General features: G+C 50.0%; 1 protein-coding gene and 1 long non-coding RNA gene across 3 annotated transcripts in view; one reads left to right on the forward strand and one right to left on the reverse strand.

Annotated features, from left to right (window-relative positions):
- Positions 1-422: 422 nt before the first annotated feature.
- TAC4 (tachykinin precursor 4) lies at positions 423-9,873 on the reverse strand. 2 transcript variants are annotated; one of them, XR_008712973.1, is made up of 5 exons: positions 4,973-5,027; positions 4,605-4,698; positions 2,457-2,486; positions 1,729-1,779; positions 423-721 (listed from the first exon to the last, which is right to left on the reverse strand). XR_008712973.1 is itself a non-coding variant. In XM_055576170.1 (5 exons), exons 1-5 carry the CDS (start codon positions 9,849-9,851, stop codon positions 690-692), a joined length of 324 nt encoding a protein of 107 aa, XP_055432145.1. In that variant the 5' UTR covers positions 9,852-9,873; the 3' UTR covers positions 423-689. The 2 variants fall into 2 exon arrangements, 1 of the variants encoding a protein (XP_055432145.1); XM_055576170.1 differs by lacking the exon at positions 4,973-5,027 and adding an exon at positions 9,735-9,873.
- A 3,073-nt stretch (positions 9,874-12,946) lies between these two features.
- LOC129649126 (uncharacterized) overlaps positions 12,947-21,012 on the forward strand; it is a 79,129-nt gene continuing 71,063 nt past the window's right edge. Inside the window, exon 1 of the long non-coding RNA XR_008712987.1 lies at positions 12,947-13,312. This is a non-coding gene — a long non-coding RNA (uncharacterized LOC129649126). The remainder of the gene's footprint in view (positions 13,313-21,012) is intronic.

The raw sequence follows: 21,012 nt of genomic DNA on the forward strand, positions 1-21,012 counted from the left end.
CCGAGCTGTGGCCTTTTTCCTTACTCTAGAGCCCTTCAAATGACTAGCTGCCTGTGACCTCAAAACAGAGTGGTCAGTTGAGGGGCCACCTCATACATGACAATTGATGAAGGACCTGGGCCCCAATTCTCCAAGTCCAAGGACACATGGATTTGGGTCCTTGAGGTTATGATGGTGGGTAGGCATGGGCTACCTGTGTCCCAAGCCCGTTTCCCCACCTCAGGGGACCAGGGCTATTTAGTGTTTCCCTTTACAACTCTGGAAGTGGTCTCCTGGCTGCTGACATGCCAGGCCCCTGGGCAGGGTGTTGAGCCCAGGTCATCCCTGTCCGCTGCCCTGCACCAGAGAAGAAATCATTCGCTCTTCATTGGTTTATTGAGCCCTTGCTGTGTTATGGGCACAGGATTGAGAGAAACGGGGGTAGGAAGGTCTCCGTGGGACGACGCCCGCTATGCAGTGATCAAGTGAGTGTGGGGTCGTTCACTGGCCCTCAGGGGTGACAGCAGTGCACTTGCCCACGACTGCTGCTTGAGACCGAGTCCTGGGAGGAGCCCGGTGAGTTCAGCGTGCTGGGACGGACACACGAGCACAGAAGACGTGGAGCAGAGGGCTGGCCTGGTCGGCTGGTTGGCTGCCACGTCCAGGTAAGGAGAGGGGTTTCGTCCTCTGGGAGGCGGGGGTGGGGGCTCTCACTCTGACCCATGGTTCTCAGCTGCTTTGCCTGGGAAGAGTGCTGCACATAAGCAGTGGTTAGGGGAGCCTTGTCTGCCTCCTCCACCCTTGGAGGCCTTCCCTGGTCATCCACTCAAGGCCCTCCATTTGCCCAAATCAGGTTTCTCCAGCTGTAGTTATTTAGGGCAATCAGATTCCAGGTTAATCTGGCAGAGCTTCCGTTTTTCAATCAAAGGCCTCTAGAGAGTGGATGAGCGAAGCCTCACTAATCCTCTCTAAAGAAAGGGAGTGGTAATCCAGCACTTAAAATTCCAATGGCCCTCTGAGGGCCCCATGAAGTGCCCGGACTAGGGAGCAGGAGACGGTGTTTAGTCCTGGCTCTGTTAACGGTTCACCATGTGACTTTGGGCAAATTGTTTCCATCCCTGAAAAATGATGATTTCTAAGGTTCCTGCCAGCGCTTTGCATGGAGGGATGTGCATTTCCATGTTGGCACTGGGGTGACTTCCATGGCCCTTCAAATGAAATGGCTCAAACACTTGGGAAAAACTCTTGGGGGAATATAGAGAACTTTCCCACTTTGATTCCCAAGAGCCTCTGTTGGAAGGAGCAGGTGTTCTATCAGGGAAGCTAGAGAGGGGCCCACAGGTCTGCAGCTCTGGGGGGAGAGTCAGGATTAAGGAAGCAGACGAGCTTGGTGTCTGCTCAGCTAAGTCACCCCCATGCCCTTTCTCTTGAGCTTGCTAGCTTGAGCTCTGAATCTTTCCTCAGCTTGAGTCACTTATCTACTGATTCACTTACCTTCTTGTTTATTTATTGAACGCCTTTGTGGTTGTGGCCCAGGCCAGAAGGCGTCAGCTGATAACCCCTCCCAGAGTGATACTGCCTTTATTTAGGTTGTTGAAGACAGAAAATACCTAAGACTCTCTAACAATTAGGGAATAAGGGGAATGTTCCAGGGTCTGGAGAACCACACACCATTCTGTGGCTTCAGCTGGCCCTGAGAGTAGGGAGCAGAATGTGCCTGTGTGTGCTGGTGGAGAAGCTATCACCCACCTTCTGTAGTTGCTCCTCCTTGCCCCTGGACCACTTGTTCTCGTTGATACCCTGGTGATGAAGAGAGGAGACAGAGAAGAAAAAGAGAAAGTGAAGCAGAGGAAGACTGTCTTGGGAACCAAAAAAGACAGGACCAGAACTGGGGACTCATGAATAATTTCTCTAGGAACTGAGGTTCTTCATTCACTGATTCATTCATTGATTTCTTCCTCTTTCTCTTCCATTTTCCCTCCCTTCTGCCCTCCCTTCCACAAATACTTCATAAGCTCCTCTAATAGAAACTGTGGGGACAGGAGATGGCAGACTTTTACCTGCCTATGGGGTGGTTTTTACTCTGAGGACACCAGCCATGTGGCCCAGCAGAACAGTGCAGGGCAGTATGCCAAGGAGGGCGCCATGCCCAGGCCATGAAGACAGGGTTAGGGTTTTCAGTTTTAGGGTCCTTCTGGATTGATGGTTTCTTCAACTCTAGGCTTTAGACCCACGGTAATTTTGAATCTTTGGCAGAACTGGATTCATCGCCATCTCCTCATCCTTGCAGCTGCTCCCTCGGCGCACACAGACCACCTCTCCAAGGAAACAACCAGGAAGCCTATGCAGCCAAACCACTCTGGCCCCACCCTCAACAATGCCAGCCTGTGCACCCTGGCCAGAGCATCTCCCCCACCTCCCTGACAACTCGGTCTTCCCCAGGGAGCATGTGGGGGGAAGGTGTGGACAACACTTACCTGTTCCCTCTGACTGGATGGGAGGTATTCCTGGGGGAAAGAGAAAAAATAAGGGTTGCACTGCTTCCCTGGGGGCCCAGTGAGATGAAATGGCTCATGGCTCTTTGGGATCCACGCCTTTGGTGGGTCTTTGGGGACTCTGGTCACCCCCTGTTGTCCTGGTGTGACTGGGCCGCACAAGGTACACTCTGGGTAGGAGGCAGTTTAGGGTAGTGGGAAGTGTGCATACTGTGGAGTCTGCCTGGTGCTAGTTGGGCATCCTTGGGAAAGTACTTAGCCTATGTGAACCTTAGTTTCCCTGCTGGTGATAAAGGAGATATGAGATTTAACCACAAGTGAGCACAGCGTTCAGTAAATATTTCCCATATACCCTCACCTCCTGCTTCCTGGGTTTCTGGATTTGAAAGAAATCTCTGAAATGGCCCAGGCCAAAACTCATTTTGTAGAAGAAACTGAGGCCAAAGTTTGGTCACAAGTTAATTTTCTCTATTTTATTTTATGGTGCATATAGCAGGAAGATTTTCTCTATTTTTAAATGTATTTTTTAAAGTTACAAAAGCAGTTTCTGAATAAATGCCCACTATCAAGTGGTAAGGTAGAGGTTAGTGTAATAAAAGTCCCCCTTAACTTTTGCTCTCCCTCACCTTCAATTCCTATCCTAGATGTAAAACACTGGTGACAGTTTGATATTTATCCTTCTGGAACTCTCCCTATGTTTTCATGTGTGTGTGTGTGTGTGTGTAAGTATGCAGTGATTTTTTTAAACATGTAGGCTCCTATCTTATGTATTGTTACATAACTTGCTTTTTCCACTTAGCCAATATCTTGGAAATCTTTATCTTTGCACAGATCTGCTTCATCCACTTCAATGGCCACAAAGGCTATGGATGTGCCAGACTTCCCTGGTGGTCCAGTGGTTAAGAATTCACCTTCCAATCCAGGGGACTCAGGGTCGATCCCTGGTTGGGGAACTAAGATCCCACATGGTACAGGGTAACTAACTGCTAAGTCGCTTCAGTTGTGTCCGACTCTGTGCGACCCCATAGATGGTGGCCCACCAGGCTCCCCCGTCCCTGGGATTCTCCAGGCAAGAACACTGGAGTGGGTTGCCATTTCCTTCTCCAATGCATGAAAGGGAAAAGTGAAAGTGAAGTCGCTCAGTCGTGTCTGACTCAGCGACCTCATGGACTGCAGCCTACCGGGCTCCTCCGTCCATGGGATTTTCCAGGCAAGAGTACTGGAGTGGGGTGCCATTGCCTTCTCCAGGGTAACTAACTAGGCCCAAGCTATAACTAGCAAAGTCCAAGTGCTGCAACCAAGACCCAGCACAGCCAAAAAAAAAAAAAATAGGCCATGGATGTGTCTAATATATTTTTATTATCCCACCCCCCCACCCCCGCCATTGATAGTTTTTAGGTTTTTTTCACATTCTTGCTACTTGGCACAAATACCTCAGGGCTTATGTAGCAATAGCATTTCTATTTGATGGATTTCCTGAAGCAAACCTATCAGTCAGAAGGTATGCATGTTGCCAACTTTGATGGATATTGCCAACATGTCCTCCAAACGGACAGTGTATTAAAGTGTATGTAAGTGCCAGTTTTTTCCTATCCTCACCAAAACCACTTTTAAAAATTTAGTTGTCAATAAGAAAACTGCTCTCTGTTCAGACTTTTTTTCTCTTTGTCCTCCCAGGATACAGATTTCACGTCGAGAGTGCCCTCAGGGAACATAGAACATTTTAATAATTCTACTTGAACCAAACACAATCTCATAGAAAGCTTAGTCTTTGGCTTTACTCACATCAGAGGCAGATCTCAAGTTTACCACCTCTCTCCATAGACCTCCACAGTGTTGAAGGAAGCAGTGTGCAAAATATTTGTCCCCACCCTTAGGGTCACTGCACTCCCCAGATGCTGGAGTGGTTTTATCTGTTGCCTGGCATAATTAACAGTCTCTGAAATGTCCTGATTTGGATAACAATTGATATGGACACTATATCCCATTCCGTAGCATGAGTGACCACTACTGAACTGGATGGAGTAAGGGATGCTGAGTCTTGGGCTTTAAGTTAGGGCCTCTGTTTGGGGTAACAGAACCCACCCAGAAGCCTTCCTCCCTGGGCATCCGCCCACATCTGTCACTCACCTCCTACCTGCTTCCCCATTAGCCCGAAGAACTGGCTCGCTTTCCCCTTCTTCACGTCCCGGAGCTGAATCAGGATGCTGGGGATGACATCTTCCTGAAGAAGCAGAGAGTTCCATAGAGTTGAGGGCAGGCTGACAACAAAACAGTCTGAACAATAACAATCGCAATAACCCGTACTCTGTGCTGGCATTGATCTCACATTTTATACAATACTGCAAATAAAAATAATAACAGCAGTAATAAATGGCTAACGTTAAAGTGTTCCTAAGCACTTTCATATATTAACTCAATCCTTACCAAAACCACATAAAGAAAGTACTATTTGGGTCTCCATTTTACAGATGGAGACTAAGGCTCAGAGTGATTACCAGTCAGGATGTGAGATGAAGCCAGACTCAAACCCAGGTCATCTAACTCAAAGGCTCAGACACTCCAAGCATAATCTCATTTATGCTTCACAACCACCATGTGAAATATCCATCTACAGATGGGGACACAGGCTTGTGATTAGGTCACTTGTCCAAGGTCATACAGGAAATGGTAGAGTCAGAATCTAAACTCAGTCTGACTCTAGACTCCTGCTCTTCTCTCTTCCTCTGGCACTCCCCTCATCATCCTGGATTTAACCTGGGCCTCTCATGGCATGTGGCCTGGGGCAGAGGCCACTCCCACAGGCAAAGACATTTTTATCCTTCAGCTCAAAGTGAAGTCACTCAGTCGTGTCCGACTCTTTGTGACCCCATGGACTGCAGCCTCCTAGGCTCCTCCGTCTATGGGATTTTCCAGGCAAGAGTACTGGAGTGGGTTGCCATTTCCTTCTCCAGGGGATCTTCCCCCAGAGGATCTTCCCAACTCAGGGATTGAACCCGGGTCTCCCACATTGCAGGTGGATGCTTTACCCTCTAAGCCACCAGGGAAGCCCCTCATCCTTCAGCTGGTGGGGTAAAAGTTCTGGACCAAGGACTATAGATTTAAGTTCTCATTTCTCCATTAACCTTTGTGACCTTGGCCAATGGCCTCTCCTTCCCTGGAGCCTCTGATGAAGGGCCTGCTTGGCTCTGCTGAGACTGAGCGATGCTTGCTAGTGGAGAAAGTGATAGTGGGTGACAGTCATTAGACCATCTTCATGTCTTTGTATCCCCAATACCTGGCACAGTGCCTGGTACACACAGGAGCTCAGCATGTATGGGATGCAGGATGGTGAATGAAAGGCCCTTTCTCTGATAGTCTGGGAATAGGGAAGAGGATGGGGTTTCCTTTTTCAGGAAAGGTGAGACAGGTGACCAGAGCCCTAGAGTAACATGGGGTTGGGTCACGGGTTCTTCCATTCCCAGTTTCCCCAGGGGCAGCCCTGAAGCTTCAGGGACAAGCAGGGACCTGGCTGGGGTGAAGTGGAAACCCCCTTGGCTCTCCCAGCTTATCCCAGCTTTTGGGATCAGGAGTGGATTGTTTTCTAAGCCTTGGACTAATTCAGTCACTTCCAGTCTGTCTCTTCTCCAGGACATCAATGGCTGGGGCAGCTGTCTCAGGCTGGAGTCATCTAGCCTGGCCAGGAACTGTAAAAGTGTCTTTGGAGATTTGGACCCATTTCTGAAAAGTTTATGAAAAGCACTTTGCCTTGGTAAAAGGCAGTCTTCAAATGCAAGCTGGACAGAATGTTTTTTTCTTTTCTCCCACCCATTAGGTTTCTGGGGCCCGTTGGGAGGTGTCTTTTACTCAGGAAGGACTCTTGCCCTGACCAGAAGCTCTTCTTACCCCTTTAACTCAAATCCCCAGCTCCAGGGCTAACTGGGAGTCCTGAGAGCAAGGGAGAAAATCAGATCATCCCTAACAGAGGCATCATTCCTCATTCAGATGAGATGGTTCCTATATCCCAAATTCTGTGTCTTGGGAAGTAGAGGGATGTTAAACGAGAGTGAGCCAAGAAGAAGCTTCAGATGCAGCTGCAGCGTGGAAAGCCCCACGAGGCACTGGTTGAAATCGATGATGTTTCCCACGTAACTGTGTAGAGTGGTCCCTATTACACAGCTTCCCAGCGCCTGGGCCATGTCCCCTGATGGGCACAGACTCCAAGTCAGAGCTGGAAAAAAAACCTTGGGGGCCATCTTTTTCCCCCCTCTCCCATTTTACAAGTGAGGAAACTGATGTCCCCAGGTCACACAGAGTCGGTGGAGAAGCTGAGACTTGAACCTTTATCTCCTCAGCCTGCTGTCTTCTCAAAGGCACACACTTCCACGTTCAGACAAACCAGGAAGGAAGCCCACCAGAAGGAAAGCCATGAGGCATAGCTGTTACGTGATGGCTTGTCCGGCAGCCCCAGTGTCCTCACCGCCCCCGGACTAGGGGGAGCAGGCCCAGCCCTGTCCCATCTGCCCTCCCGGAGGCTTTCCCTGAGCACTCTGCCTGTGTGTCTCTAGCCCCTGCCTGATGGGAACCTCCGAGGCCGCGATCTTTGTCTCTCTGACCAGATGGGCTGGGGCACAGATGCTGTGTCTCTAGCTGTGAGATTTCTTCCCAGTGACAGCACTCAGGTCAGCTTAGGAGGAGAGGCTGGCAATCAAACCACTACTTGTCAGGGAATAAGTTTCTACACATGAGGCAAAACAGTGATCCCACTCCAAGTTGACCCCCTTGAAAGGATATGCTGGACAATGTCCTCCGAGGCACAGATACGCAGAATAAGACGTTGGGCAAGGTGTACAGTTGTGCTTTTGACGCTGTGTAATATTGGACGCACTGCTTGACCTTTCTATGCTTCAGTTTCCCTATCTGTGATATGGGGATAGAAATGGTGCCTTTCCCACAAGCTGCAGATGAGGATTAAATGGGTTAATATTTATGAGGCATTTAGGACAGTGTCAGGAACATGTATATGTTAAATAAGTTGTTAAATGAAGCATGAACACACATACTGTTAATTCCATATATCACTAGGCCATTCAGGTATGAGATAAATCAAATCCCTTACAATTATACAGGTGACGTGACAAATAGATTCAAGGGATTAGATCTGATAGAGTGCCTGAAGAACTATGGACGGAGGTTCACATTGTATAGGAGGCGGTGATCAAAACCATCCCCAAGAAAAAGTAATGCAAAAAAAAAAGGCAAAATAGTTGTCTGAGGAGGCCTTACAAATAGCTGAGAAAAGAAGAGAAGCAAAGGGCAAAGGAGAAAAGGAAAGATATATCCATCTGAATGCAGAGACCAGAGAACAGCAAGAAGAGATAAGAAAGCCTTCTTAAGTGATCAATGCAAATAGAGGAAAACAATAGAATGGGAAAGACTAGACATCTTCTCAAGAAAATTAGAGATACCAAGGGAACATTTCACACAAAGATGGGCAAAATAAAGGACAGAAACAGTATGGACCTAACAGAAGAAGATACTAGGAAGAGGTGGTAAGAATAAACAGAAGAACTATACAAAAGAAACCTTAACGACCCAGTAACCATGATGGTGTGATCACTCACCTAGAGCCAGACATCCTGCAATGCAAAGTCAAGTGGGTCTTAGGAAAGCATCACTATGAACAAAGCTAGTGGAGGTGATGGAATTCCAGTTGAGATATTTCAAATCCTAAAAGATGATGCTGTGAAAGTGCTGCACTCAATATGCCAGAAAATTTGGAAAAACTCAGCAGTCGCCATAGGACTGGAAAAAGTTTTCGTTCCAATCCCAAGAAAGGCAATTCCAAAGAATGTTCAAATTACTGCACAATTACACTCATTTCACATGCTAGCAAAGTAATGCTCAAAATTCTCCAAGTTAGGCTTCAACAGTATGTGAACCGAGAACTTCCAGATGTTTAAGCTGGATTTAGAAAAGGCAGAGGAACCAGAGATCAAATTGCCAACATCCATTGGATCATAGAAAAAGCAAGAGGATTCCAGAAAAGCATCTACTTCTGCTTCATTGACTATGCTAAAACCCTTGACTGTGTGGATCACAACAAACTGTGGAAAATTCTTAAAGAGATGGGACTACCAGGCCACCTTATCTGCCTCCTGAGAAACCTGTATGCAGGTCAAGAAGCAACAGTTAGAACCGGACATGGAACAATAGACTGGTTCCAAATTGGGAAAGGAGTACGTCAAGGCTGCATATTGTCACCCTGCTTACTTAACTTATATGCAGAGTACATCATGGGAAATGCCAGACTGGATGAAGCACAAGCTGGAGTCAGGATTGCAGGGAGAAATATCAGTAACCTCAGATATGCGGATAACACCACCCTTATGGCAGAAAGCGAAGAGGCACTGAAGAGCCTCTTGATGAAGGTGAAAGAGGAGAAGGAAAAAGCTGGCTTAAAACTCAACATTCAAAAACAAAGATCATGGCATTGGGTCCCATCACTTCATGGCAAATAGATAGGGAAACACTGGAAACAGTGACAGACTTTATTTTCTTGGGTTCCAAAATCACTGCAGATGGTGTCCGCAGCCATGAAATTAAAAGATGCTTGCTCCTTGGAAGAAAAGCTATGACAAACTCAGCATATTAAAAAGCAGAGACATTATTTTGCTGACAAAGTTCTGTCTAGTCAAAGCTATGGTTTTTCCAGTAGTCATGTATGGATGTGAGAGTTGGACTATAAGGAAGGCTGAGCGCCAAAGAATTGATCCTTTTGAACTGTGGTATTGGAGAAGACTCTTGAGAATCCCTTGAACAGCAAGGAGACCAAATCAGTCAATCCTAAAGGAAATCAGTCCTGAATATTCATTGGAAGGACTGATGCTGAAGCTGAAGCTCCAATACTTTGACTACCTGATGTGAAGAACTGACTCACTGGAAAAGCCCCTGATCCTGGGAAAGATTGAAGGCAGGAGGAGAAGGGGACGACAGAGGATGAGATGGTTGGATGGCATCACCGACTTGATGAACATGAGTTTGAGCAAGCTCTGGGAGATGGTGAAGGACAGGGAAGCCTGACATATTGCAGTCCATGGGGTCGTAAAGAGTCGGACAGGACTGAGAGACTGAACAACAACAAGATATGCTTTCATCTCTTTGGAGGTCTATCAGGCCAGGGGCAACAGCCTTGAACATGCTCTCTTGCTATCTTGCTATCATGCTCTCTTGCTCTCTGCTCTCTTGCTATCATGCCCTGCTTTCCCCAAAGGTACCTACCTCCAGGGTGACAGCCACCCAGGAGCCAACTTCAGCATTGACTGCCAGTTCCTTGTCACCTGCCACAGTGCATGCAGACAGCCCCAGGAGGAGAAGCAAGGTGACGCAGAGCAGCATCTTGGGACCCTAGGGGACCCCTCTCAGCCCAAAGACTGCCTCAAGCAGGCTTGGTCCTCTCTCTGGCTCCTCTCAGCAGGTGGGGGAAGCTCCACCTGTTCTGTCTTTCCAGCTACTGGCCTCTTTCTTCAGCTTATCTGATGCCCCAGGCCATTTCCTGTAACTCCCCACCCCACTTGCTGGAAAAGCCAGTGATATCATGAGCTGCCCAGAGAAGGGACCAGGCCTCCTCCACTGCTGCCCCCAGCAGCTGATCTTTGTTGCAACACCACCCTACCTTTGGCTGTGTTCCCCCAGGAGGCAGGTGCACAATGGGGCAGTGTGTAGGGCCTAGTGCTTTTGGCCTCCTGACTAGAGGCCCCGAGGGGGCCTTGGCATCTTGGAAATGGAGAGGGGGAACTGCCTAGTTTCTTCCTTCCCCTGTAGGAGAGGCCTCTCCCCAGAACTTAGTATTCTACCACTAGTCTCCCTTTCCTGTCACTGCTCCCCTTCCTTGGCATTCCCCGCCATGTCTTGCCCTAAGAGATCAGTTTAGTTCAGTTGCTCAGTCCTGTCTGACTCTTTGAGACTCCATGACTGCAGCACGCTAGGCTTCCCTATCCATCACCAACTCCCGGAGCTTGCTCAAACTCATGTCCATCAAGTCAGTGATGCCATCCAACCATCTCATCCTCTGTCATCCCCTTCTCCTCCTGCCTTCAATCTTTCCCAGGATCAGGGGCTTTTCCAGTGAGTCAGTTCTTCACATCAAGTGGTCAAAGTATTGGAGCTTCAGCTTCAGCATCAGTCCTTCCAATGAATATTCAGGACTGATTTCCTTTAGGACTGACTGATTTGGTCTCCTTGGTGTCCAAGGCACTCTTAAGAGTCTTCTCCAATACCACAGTTCAAAAGGATCAATTCTTCGGCACTCAGCTTTCTTTATAGTCCAACTCTCACATCCATATATGATTACTGGTAAAACCATAGCTTTGACTAGACAGAACTTTGTCAGCAAAATAATTCCTCTGGCTAAGTTTGTCATAGCTTTTCTTCCAAGGAGCAAGCATCTTTTAATTTCATGGCTGCAGTCACCATCTGCAATGATTTTGGAACCCAAGAAAATAAAGTCTGTCACTGTTTCCAGTGTTTCCCTATCTATTTGCCATGAAGTGATGGGACCCGATGCCATGATCTTTGTTTTCCGAATGTTGAGTTTTCAGCCAGCTTTTTCGTTCTCCTCTTTCACCTTCATCAAGAGGCTCTTCAGTGCCTCTTTGCTTTCTGCCATAAGGGTGGTGTTATCCGCATATCTGAGGTTACTGATATTTCTCCCTGCAATCTTGGTTCCAGCTTGTGCTTCATCCAGTCCAGCATTTTGCATGATGTACTGTGCGTATAAGTCTTGCCCTAAGAGATAAGGCAAGACTTAAAAAAAATACAAGGAGGAATTGGGATTTGCCAGAAAAATGGCCTCTTGCTCAAATGTCATCAGCTCTAAAATATCTTCCCACTGCTGTCAAAGTGGTCTTTTCAAAGCCCTAACCTGACCCGTCTCTCCCTGCTTACAACCGTCCAGTGTCTCCCCATTGCCCATGGTGTAAAGTTCAAGCTCCCTAGCATGGAATTCAGAGCCCTTCTCCACTTAGTCCAACAGATATAGAACAAGGGTCCTGTGGTCGGAGGGCTGTGAATTCCATCCCCAGGGCCCTCACTAAATAGCTGTGTAACCTTAGGCATGTTACTTAGAATCCTCGTCAGTAAAATGAGATTATTAATAGCACGTATTTCCAAAGTTGTTTGAGGATGAAATTAGATAATGCATGTGGGGCACTTAGCACAGTGCATGATGGTAAATATTTAATACCCATTAACTATTATGGACGCTGGGTGAGGCACTGGGTGACAGAAGATGAATAAGGCACCGTCCCTGCCCAACAGCATCTCACAGCCTCTAGGAAAGAAGAACTCTGGTTGGCAGATAAGCTGCATTCAGTTTGCTTGTGCCAGCAAGAGGTGGGGGGGAGAGAAGGCTGTGCTCCATGCCCTCAGTCTACCCATTTCCTGCCTGCAGACAGCTTCCCCACCTGCTCCCATACAGGATAAGATTCCCCGCCCCTACACGCTGTCCTTAGCTGTTTCTCTGCCTGGACTTCCTTTTCCACGTGGTAAACTCCCACTTGTTAAAGGTCTGCTTAGTGGTCACCCCCAGTAGAGTTTTTCTCTTTCCTGACTCCAGCAAGAATTAACTGGCCCCTTCCCTGGGCTTTCCCAATGTCTCCCACTCATATCTCTCACAGCTCTGCACAGGACGTGGTCAGAGGCTGAGCAGGTTGTGTCCTGGCTGAGGAGGCTGCTGACCGGGGGAGTGTGGGCAGAACCTGGCCCTTGCTCTCTCATTGTGCAGTACAGCCTGGCATGAAGCTTCACCCCCTGCACGAAGGTGTCTGGCTCCATTTCTCCCACAAGGTCAGTTGGGCTGAAGACAGCCCTGCCACGCTGCTCTATTATGCCACGAGCGCTCTGAGAGTGGGGCAGTGATATACGTGTGCTTGGCACACAGTGGGTCCTTAAGAAACATGCAATCACTCCACGTCCAGGCCAGTGAAGGCAGAGATGTTATAAGGGCAAATGTGGAGGTTTAGGCAAGGACACGCTACTTTCACTCCTTTTCAGGAATATCCTTGGTGAATCCCAACCTGATAGTTTAGGGACTTCCTTGGTGGTCCAGTGGTTGAGAAGCCTACTTCCAATGCAGGGGACACAGGTTTGATCCCTGGTCAAGCAACTAAGATCCCACATGCTTTGGGGCAACTAAGCCCACGCCACGACTACTGAATCTGCTCTCTAGAGCCCATGTTTCCATAACAAGAAAAATCTGAGTGCCACAACTAGAGAAGCCAGCATATAGCAACAAAGAGTCCAGGCACCACAATGAAGACACAGAGCAGCTAAAATGAAAACAAACCTCCCCAAAACCCTGATGGCTTCAGAATCCCTGCATTTGCTAACATGCAGGTTCCCCAGCTCAGCCCCTTCTGACCTAGTCAACCCTAGTTTGTGGGTCTGAATCTACACAGCCCCCAGCTAACTTTCCCAAGGGCAGGGCACTTAATAACTTACAATCCACTTTGGTTCTCCACTTTTGTTAACAAGTTTTTCCGTACAGAGATGAATGGCCCCTTCACTTTACAGACGTGGAAACTGACACTGGATTTCACAAGCCAGCAGGTTGGGCTTGGTCTAGGTTACACTGAGAATTACTGGTTGACTAGCATCCTAGGTCCCTGGTCAGCTGCTTCCCACTTTCCCACAAGAGCAAGCAGTCCATGGGTGGAGGCAGAGTAACAGCATTCACCTGTAGACAGGGGAGATGGCTTCCCATTCTGCAGGTTGAAACCCAGTGACCTTAGGACCCAAGGACCCTCTCTGAGCTTCAGTTTCTCGATCTGCAAATTGGAGCCAACCCTCATCTGGTGGTGGTAAGTGTTTTATGAATGCCCATCCTTAAAGAGCTCAGCCCAGTGACTTGCACATAGTATGTGTTCAGTTAGTCCTAACTTAAGTTTTGTGATTATTCTACCTCTGGAACCCTGGACCTTAGCGCTGGTCTCCTGGCCCCAGTTTGACAGGGTGTGGTGGGGGCACAGCGGGGAGGGGGCAGGGGTCACAGGGTAGAGGAGAGGGCGGCAGGAAGAAGGGAGAGAAAATCCCGAAGGTCCGGAAGGCTGGGAGGGAGGCCGGGCACCAGCTGGAAACCGCGGCTATTTGCAGCTTTGCCCTCGGGCTGCGGTCAGGCTGGCGCTCTCTGCCGGGCTGCTGAGCCCGCCGCCCCGCCCGGTGCCCTCGGCCACCCGGGCACTTCCCTGGCCTGCGGGTCCCTCCTCGCCCGATCCTCGCAGCCCGGCGGGGGGTTGGGGAGCCGCTGCTGAGCCGGGCCGAGGCCTCTGGAGCTGGCAGAGCGCGGGGCTGGGGCGGGGCGGCGCCGGGGGCGGGCGGGCCGCGAGGTGAGTCGCGGCCGCGGCGAGGCTGCCCGGGCGCCGGGTGGGCGCGCACGATTGTTAAAGGCTGCGGTTTGGCTAAGATTGCGGAGCCGAGAGAGGAAAGGACGCAGGAGGGAGGACAGCTAGGAAGAGGGAAACACGAGCCGAGGGCGGGATGCGGGCAGGAAGCTGAAGTTTCCTGAGCGCCGACTGCGTCCAAAGGAGGTGGAAAGACTAGCCCCACTTTACCGGCCGGCTCGGGGAGGCTGGGTGCCTCGGGCGAGGCCGTCCAGCTGTGAAGCCGCGGAGCCCGGAGCCTGATCGGCCTCTTTCCCTGCGGCTGAGAACGCAAACGCAAGCCGGGGCAGGGGCGGGGCGGGCCGGAGCGGGAAGGGGACCGGGGGCGCTGGCTTTCTGGGTTCCCCAGCCCGGAGGACGCCACAGAGACCCTGCTTCAGTCTCTCCCGCGCCCTTCCAGCGCCCCCATGTGGAGGCTCCTTCTGAAGCCCAATCCACTCGCCCACCCCACCTCCGCGCGCGTTTCTAGAGCTTGGCGTTGGCGGATCCGGAAGGGGCCAGAACTGAGTCCTAGTCTCACGGCCTGCCCCTTGGATAGAAAGACGCGAGGAGAAAGGGAGGCTGGGCCGCCAGAGGAGGCGAGCCTCCTTGGGATGTGCAGCGTGGTCGTTCCAATGGAGGGCGCAGGGTGGTTCCTGGTACAAGTAGCCCGGAGTGTGGAATTGGGGCAATAATCTTTGCACCCTGTGCTTGGACCCTTTCAGCGGCAATGGCTTAGTTTCACTGCGAATCTTTGAGATTACATTAATGCATTCATCCATTGATTCTGGATTTGACGAGACCTTACAACGTGGGAGTTGCCCCACAACACAGCTGAAAAAAACAGACAAGCATTGTAACATTTTTAACAGTGTGGAAAGTGCCATGGCAGTGGTATCTGGGGGAGAGAATAAGAATCCTGGGCCCTCTTACCCATGTTTACAGTGAGGTTACAGTATGGGTACACTTCAGAATCCGCCTACCAATGCAGGAGATGCAAGAGAGGAGGTTCCATCCCTGGGTCGGGAAGGTCCCCTGGAGTAGGAAATGGCAACCCACTCCAGTATTCTTGCCTGGAAAATTCTGTGGATGGAGAAGCCTGTCCATGGGGCCAGAGAGAGTCGGACACGACTGAGCGACTGAACACATGCACGCACACTTCAGACACTTGACCTAGACAGAACACTTTGGGTTCGGAAAAGAGGGTCTCTGCACATGGATTATAGATGGAGCAAATGAAGCCATAACCCTCTGTGCCCACAAGTTGTGTAGGCATGGCAGACAATTTGGCGGTGTTTGTAGCCTGTCAATAATATCCCAAGGATTTCTGAGAGGGCCTGAAGGTATAGGTGACCCAGTACCAGAAATTCTTGGATCCTGAGAATGATTGAAAACAGTCCCTGTTCTTGCCCTTTTCATCAGACCCCTCATCCACCACCAAAGGTGCTTCTTGGCCCAGGCCTATGGCCCTGGGACTTCTCATTCCATCTCCCTTCCTTCTTGATCACCTTTCTCCCCAGGTCCCTGGCCCCCACCTACCCACATCTTTTTCACAATTAAATTCTATGAGGAAAGACAAATGTGCACAGTGGCTGGGAGCAGGGGCGGTGTTTATCCAAAAGAAGGGTAGAAGTCAAGAGAAGCAAATTAATTGAAGAAAAAAGACTTTTATTAGGGAAAAAAAAAAAAAAAAGAGTAGAAGCAAAGTGTAGTGTCTAAGATGACTCCGGGTTTGAATTCTGACCCCATCACTTAACAGTGTGTAAACTCAGACACCTAACCTTTCTGACCTTCACCATAAAATAGGAATAATAATATACTCACTTCAAAAGGTTGTAGAGATGTTTACATGAGATAGTGCATAAAAGAACTTCATGCAGCATCAGGCACATTGTAGGCCTTAGTAAATGGTGGCTATTATGATTGCCATGAATACTATAGTTAAACAATAACTCTCATCCCTATTTTACAGGAAAGCCAGATTAAAGAAAGTCATTTTCGGCATTCCCTGATAGTTTGTTGTCAGGTCAAGAGTTTCCTAAGGAAGGAACTGGGTTTCTCTCAGACTAGGAACTCCCTGTGGCCAGGTCTCTCCGACAAGTTTCAGTGTGCCCGGCCTTAAAGTCAGGGTTCAGAAGCTTCAGGCCTGGATGCTGAGGGAGGTATGTCGATCCCCCACATTAGGGAATGTGGGTTCTGCGCAGCCCTTGCCTCATAAGTGGCGGTGAAGTCTCGCCTGTGTGTTTGCTTCTCCCGGAGCCTCTGTGCAATAAAGGCCACCAGAGCCTGACCCCATTAGTGGGAGAGGCGAAGCTCAGGAATACAATTGGCATTTTCTTCCTGGATCTTAGTTAGCGAGTGTGGCAGAGAATTGAACTGCTAAGTGAAAATATAATTATAATGCACCATCCTTTGTCTACCAAGTGGAGCCTCCAGACCCCACTATCTGCAGAGCAGTTTGTTTCTCAAGTCAGGGAGGACACTGGAGCCAGCCTCTCAGAGGTGGAAGTGGCACCCATGAGGGGGCTAACTTGGCTAGTGCGGGTGGGGCATGAGACTCAGGATTGACCCCTGTCCTGCTCTCTCTGAGCGAGGTCTGGAACACGTGGGCTCTCGGAGGAATGCTGGTTCAGTGAGACCCTGTACAGGCTGCCTGGGGACTGGGGAACTGAGAGACGAGGCCCTGAGTGCCAGAATGGGGAGTGTGGCTTTTATCCAGCAGACACTGGAGTTACTGAAGGTTTTAGAACAAAGGAGTTATGTGGGATTGTGTTTTTTCCCCTGCATGGGTTCCCAAATCCTCCTCACCTCAAATATGCATATGTTAATGCCTAGAAAAAGGGCTGGCAGAATACACATATGTAGGTGGTCGTGGTGGTAAATTTTGAGATGGAGAAGTAGATAAAGGGAGGTTTCCATTATTTATTCAGTACCCTACATGATTTGAATATTTTACAGTGAGAATATGTGCACTTATTACCTTTACAATTTAAAACAAGGTGAGAAATAATCTAAATGTCCATTATCAGGAAAATGGGTAAGTCCATTGTGGCAGTAGAATACTACACAGCAGTAAAAATGAATAAATTAGAGTGTGTATATCAACGTGGATAAAACTCATAAAGTGTTGGGCTAAAAAAAAACCAGGTTATATCAGGATACCTAGACTATGGGTCCATCTACATAGAATTTAAAAGCATGAAAAACATATATCCATATTATAAATGGACATACACATGGAGTGAATGTGTAGGAGGAGGAGGGAGGGAAAAAGCAAAGCAGCCCCCCAAAGCCAACCTAGGTAGTGAGCATTGAAGTTTGCTGTGAGATTATCTATACATTTTTATGTGCCTGATATAACTGAAGCATTTTGAAAAAAAGAGGGATTATAAGAAAAAAGGGGAAAACAAAGTTGAAAAGCAGGAAAGGTTAACAGTATGAAAAGTGGAGGGAGTTTTTTTTTTCTTTTGAACTTTTTGTTTTGTGTTGGGGTGTAGCCAGTTAACAATGTTGTGATAGTTTCAGGTGAGCAGGGAAGGGACTCAGCCATCCGTATACATGGATCCATTCTCCCCCAAACGCCCTTCCCATCCAGGCTGGAAATGCGGAGAAAGATACAGTGACAGACTTGGGGGCAGAAACCGGGCTGACCCGGGGTAGGCGAGCTCCCACCAGCGTTGTGAGCCCACAGGCACAGGGTCTGCTTTCAGTTTCCTGTTAAGAGTCATGACAAGAGGGTCCTGAAGGCCCCTCGTCAGCCAGTGGTCCTGGGGACTTCCTGTGGTCTGGACGCTGCTGCCCTGGGGCCCGTGAGGGGTGCTGACAAAGCAAAGAGGTCTTTGCTGCTGCTGCTGCTGCTACAGTGAAGCTATCCTTGTTTCTTACCAAAGAGTCAATGGAGTCATCACCCTGGGAGGGATTCATCTGAGGACCCAAGGGGTGACAGTGGCTGGACCAGTCAGTGCTGCTGGAGCCGTAGTTTGGCCCTGAGGCAGGGGGATGACCATGCCGACTTTGGCAGGAGTCAGCAAGTCTCTGGCACCCAGGGGGGCGGGTGGGCGAGGATAGTGTTGAGGCTTGAAGGCTCAGGGAGGCAAAAGCCAAACCTTGGTGCCTAGGCATGGAGAGTGGGCGATGCCCAGGCTTGGCAGACAGCAGGCTGAAAGATGCTGTGCCAAGATGGGGAGAGGGGCTGCCAGGGTTGGAGATCAGAGGAGCGGATGGGGGAGGGCCGGGACACTGTTAGGGCTTGAAGTGGGAGGCCGCCGGGGGCAGGGTGGCGGTGGGTGGAGTGTGAGGATCAGTGAAGCCAGAGGGTGGCCAGGAGGAAGTGGGCAGTGCCAAAGGAGCAATGGGAAAGAGTCAGAGCCAGCTTGGGGCTGGGGGGCAAGGAGTCTTCACACTTATTCTTTCCTTAGTTCTCATTCAGTTTTGTAATAAAAAGAGATGCCTCTGTTGGTGAATTATAAAACCCTAGAGTTCAAGGTTCAGAGAGACCTCTGGGGTCATCGTTTCCAATTCCTTCTTTGTACTGGTGGGGCCAGTAATGCCCATGATGAGGGACTGGCCTTTCCGAGGCCACCTGGTGAGTCTGGTGACATGACCTGGCTGGAACCAGGCTTTGTGTCCTTGTCTGTGCCACACCAGTGGAGGGCAGCGTGGAGAGCTGGCAGGTGAGGGGCACCAAGAGTAAAGGACTCTGGTCTTGACTAAGGGGGCTAGTGGTCCTTGGGGAGGTGAGGTCAATCCCAGCAGCAGTGGAAGACCCCCTGTGCCCCTGGGGAAATGTTCTGCGTCAATAGTGGAGTGCACCTCCTGTGAGCTGGGACCTTTGGGAGGGATGTCATGGAAATTGTAGTATTGGTGGAACTCCAAAAAATAGAGAGGTGTTAAAAATCATTAGGAATTTATTTTCAATAGAAATCAAATATCCACAGTACTAGAAAGGATTTTACAAGGCAAAAATACATCATGAAGGTGAGTACCTGGAGCTGACCTTGGTTATTCTGCTGTCAAGGGGGATCAGTCTGTGGTCTTCCTGTTGGCAGATAATCCTAAGGCCTGCAGGCCTGTGGAGGGGACGGAGTTGAGGACTTTCTCTCAGCTTCCATCAGCTGCAGCCCCCCAAAGACATACTGCAGGCCAAGGCAGGTGTCAGTTAGGAACTGCCCCTGAACGACATTGATCCCTCTTCTCATTTCAGTGTGGCAGACTGAGACCCAGGGAGAGGTATCATCATCTCCAGCACAACCGTTTTTGCATCATTCCATTTATTTCTGAGATGTGTTTGGGGCCTTGCACATGACCGAAGGAGTGCTTGGCATTCTGGGAGGGCGTTGGTCTGAACCAGGATGTCCCAGAGGGGGGTGCTGCTCCTGGATGGGTGTTGAGGGGACCAGGCCTGGCTGGGCATAGATCGAGGGGGTCATCTGCCCTGTTGTCCTCTGGTCAGGGGAGGGGCCGGTTGGAGCCTGAGTCTGGGAATCCCCCTCCCCACCCCATCCTGATTGCTTTGGAAGGGCGGGGTTGCCAGCAGCTCCTGGGGGCTGCAGGATGGGACCCATTTAGCCTCTGCAGTCATCTGACCCCCATGACTCAGGCCTAGCCCTGCCCGTGGAGGGCAATGGGCCAGTCTGAGCTCATCACCACTGCCCAGAGCAGAAGTGGTAAACAAGTTTGCCCTCTGTCTCCTGCCCCTGAGAGGAAGCAGGGAAGAGGGTGAGGTGGGGGCCTCAAGCACTCCACCCGGCCCAAGCCATCTGCGTAACACAGGTGCGTGTCACGGGTGTCCATGGGGCCTGTAGGGTGTGTGCTGGGCTCTTACATGTGGGCAACATGTACAGAAGCGTGTTTACCTTCACACGCGTCCTCTGGAGAGCTGTGGCCAACCTTTTCCAGGGGTCATTTCACTTCATCGCTGGTGTCTGGGGGCCAACAGCTGAAGGCCCATGGGGGTGGCCTTAGAACTGGGGGTCCCTGTGGAATAACACCTGGTTTGACCTGCTGGATCTCAGCCTCCTGACCGTCAGGCCTCATGGCTCAAACTCATGCTGGGGCTGGAGCCGCGTGGCCTCTGGGAGCCTCTCAGAGGCTGCAGATCTTCCTAGGCTGTTGATCGGGGCTGCCCGGCCTGTGGCAACATCCAGCAGGCCCAGTCCTGGGCATCTCCCCTTTTGCTGTGGGCCCTGGCTTGCCTCCCTCTTTCCATCTTGCTCCCTCCTCCCCTCTCTCCTGGGTGCCCGTCTCTGTCCCCTCCTTTCCTTTTACACCCACTTTCCAGCTTTCCTGTCCTTCCTCTCTTCTCTCAGCCCAGTAACTAGCATTGTTATCTGTAGCCACCAGATGGCACCAGCGTACCATGTGTCCCATCCCAGATGAGGGTACACACAATCCATGCCCCTAGCCCAGGGTGAGTAACCACCCTTAACCCTTCACAACATCCACACCCTGCCCAACACCTTCCTGAGACTTTAAACATGGAGGAAAACAGATGCAGCAAAATATGGGCAGGGCCAGGGTAGGGGCCCGGAGCTCCTTGAAGAGGCTCTAATGCCCCTTAGGGTATCACCTATCTCACAAAGGGTGTTTGCACACATCACAGGGTTTCCACCTCAAACCCGTGAGCTCCTGGGTAGTGTGCACTGTACACACAAAAAGAATGAAACCCAAAGGAATGAAGTCAGTCACCCACAGTGAGATGGCAAAATTTGCAAGGGAGCTTGAACCTCAGCTTTGCAGGTTCCCAAACCTTGGGGTTCCTGGGCTGGCAGCAGTTGGGCAGGGGTCACCAGAGCAGCTAGGGCCCTTGAGCACTCTCTTCCATGCTAAGGCTCCTCCACTGTCTCTTTGGTGTCTCTTTCAAACCTGACACAGAACTTCACCAGGAAAGTGCCCGCTATTATTTTAGTCTCTGGGTCTTCTCAGAATTTAGGCATCTTTACACTAACCAGTTTCTTCTTTTCCCTTTGGCCTCTCTATGTAGGTTCACACTCTGTTTCTTCTAGTAAGGCTGAAATGCAGAAGAGGCAGCCCCTCTCTGCTTTCTGGGAGCCCCCAGGATGGTGGGAATCACAACCTTGTCCCAGGAGCCAATCGAAAGGGGGATGCACAGGTGCAGCTTTCTGGGAACCTCTCCTGGTATA

Source organism: Bubalus kerabau, chromosome 4 (assembly GCF_029407905.1).
Source record: "Bubalus kerabau isolate K-KA32 ecotype Philippines breed swamp buffalo chromosome 4, PCC_UOA_SB_1v2, whole genome shotgun sequence".
In the NCBI taxonomy this organism is placed as follows: domain Eukaryota; kingdom Metazoa; phylum Chordata; class Mammalia; order Artiodactyla; family Bovidae; genus Bubalus; species Bubalus kerabau.

Excerpts from the sequence above, each read along its gene's own strand:
- TAC4 (XM_055576170.1), bottom strand. The coding sequence starts at position 9,851 with ATGCTGCTCTGCGTCACCTTGCTTCTCCTCCTGGGGCTGTCTGCATGC. Across the intron at positions 4,699-9,734 it reads GGGTGGCTGTCACCCTGGAG|GAAGATGTCATCCCCAGCAT; the intron begins GTAGGTACCTTT and ends CTGCTTCTTCAG. Across the intron at positions 722-1,728 it reads AGGAGGAGCAACTACAGAAG|GCAAAGCAGCTGAGAACCAT; the intron begins GTGGGTGATAGC and ends CACTCTTCCCAG.